This window comes from Curcuma longa, unplaced genomic scaffold (assembly GCF_044706935.1).
Source record: "Curcuma longa cultivar G26 ecotype Majalengka, Jawa Barat unplaced genomic scaffold, ITB_CL_G26_1.1 contig_14631, whole genome shotgun sequence".
Classification (NCBI taxonomy): Eukaryota; Viridiplantae; Streptophyta; class Magnoliopsida; order Zingiberales; family Zingiberaceae; genus Curcuma; species Curcuma longa.
The window spans coordinates 873-2,410 of NW_027429832.1; the positions used below are offsets into that span (position 1 = coordinate 873).

The 1,538-nt window shown below is 36.9% G+C and overlaps 1 protein-coding gene across 1 annotated transcript; it reads left to right on the forward strand.

The window, feature by feature from the left end:
• Window positions 1-383: 383 nt before the first annotated feature.
• LOC141816154 (uncharacterized) lies at window positions 384-1,416 on the forward strand (the record flags this gene model as incomplete). The annotated part of the gene is made up of 2 exons (XM_074703988.1): window positions 384-482; window positions 572-1,416. Coding segments are annotated over 2 exons (799 nt in total), but the record flags the coding sequence as incomplete, so codon positions are not given.
• Between the last annotated feature and the right edge of the window lie 122 nt (window positions 1,417-1,538).

Genomic DNA, 1,538 nt, shown 5'->3' on the forward strand with positions numbered 1-1,538 from the left:
ACTGCAACTTTGTCATTTCAAGTATGAAAATGCAAACCTCACATGTTTTTCTCTTGACAAAAGAGAAAAAACATGATCTCAGAGAGAGATTCTTCAGATGTATGTCTAAATTTTAACTGACGAAGAGAGGGGAGAGAGAGCATAATTCTTCATATGTATTCCTAAAAGTTGAAATGTCTTAAAAAAATATAGGCTAATTCTTTGTGTATTCCTTGGCTTGAGTGACTGGTTCTTTCTTGCTGATTGCAGTTATTTGTAAAGCTTCATTTTGGTTTAATCCATTATTTTCATGCGTCCTAGATCTGCTTTAAGCCCGTAATTCTGAGTACATTTTTTATCCTGTGATTTCTATTGGTAGTTAAATCAGTTTTTTTTCCCTCCAGGCCAACACGGAAAGCTTATAACATTCTGCTTGATGCCTTCGCAATATCTGGAATGGTAGACCAAGCTCGGACAGTTTTCAAGAGTATGAGGAGAGACAGGTATGAACCTTCCTCTAACTCATCAAACTTGTCATTGCAAATAAAGGAAACAAGATTTTGTGTTTTTTGAAAAAAAAAAAATATTGCAGGTACGAACCTGATCTATGCTCCTATGCAACCATGCTATCTGCTTATGTAAATGCATCTGATATGGATGGGGCTGAGAAGTTCTTTCGCCGAATTAAAGAGGATGGGTTGAAACCAAATGTGGTTGTCTACGGGACCTTGATGAAAGGCTATGCCAAATTGAATAACCTTGAGAAAGTATTACGCGTATACGAGAGAATGAATTTGCAAGGCGTTGAGGCCAATCAAACCATCTATACCACCATCATGGATGCCCATGGCAAGAACTCTGATTTTGGAAGTGCTGTCGTATGGTTCAAAGAGATGAGTGCCCATGGGCTCCCACCTGACCAGAAAGCAAAGAATATACTTCTGTCTTTGGCTAAAACGGCAGAAGAGAAGACTGAAGCTAATGAGCTGGTGGGTAATGCTAATGTTACTTCAAATGATTCACCAAATGAACAACTCAAGATTCTTGGTAGTGATGAGCATCGAAATCAGATCAATGATTCAGAAATAAAACATTCTGAAAGATTCGAAGCTGCTTTTGATCAATCAGAGGTAAACAGAAATGAGTTAACTGACATAGGTGATGAGAATGATGATTATGATGAAGAGGGAGTTGCAGGGCGAGTGCATGAGGATGAGGAAGTAGGCGAGATTGATTTTGTTTCATTGAAAGAGAGAGAAAAGAGCCGTTATTCAGAAGAGGTTTGTCTGTAAAATAAAAACCGATTGTATTATTCCTGTTACCAATTTATTATTGGCTTTATTGGGGTCGATATTTACTGTTATTTTTTATTCATTTGCTAGGTGTAATTTTGCACATGGTGAACAATAATATTTTCAAAATTGTTATTGTTTTTTAGGATAAATTTTGTTGAAATCAAACCGTATCAAAATTTGTGCAGGCCCCATCAAAATCTTGATTGACATCCTACCTTTGCAAGAATTTCTCTTTAGCATTGGCTAAACTCAATTGCCAGAATC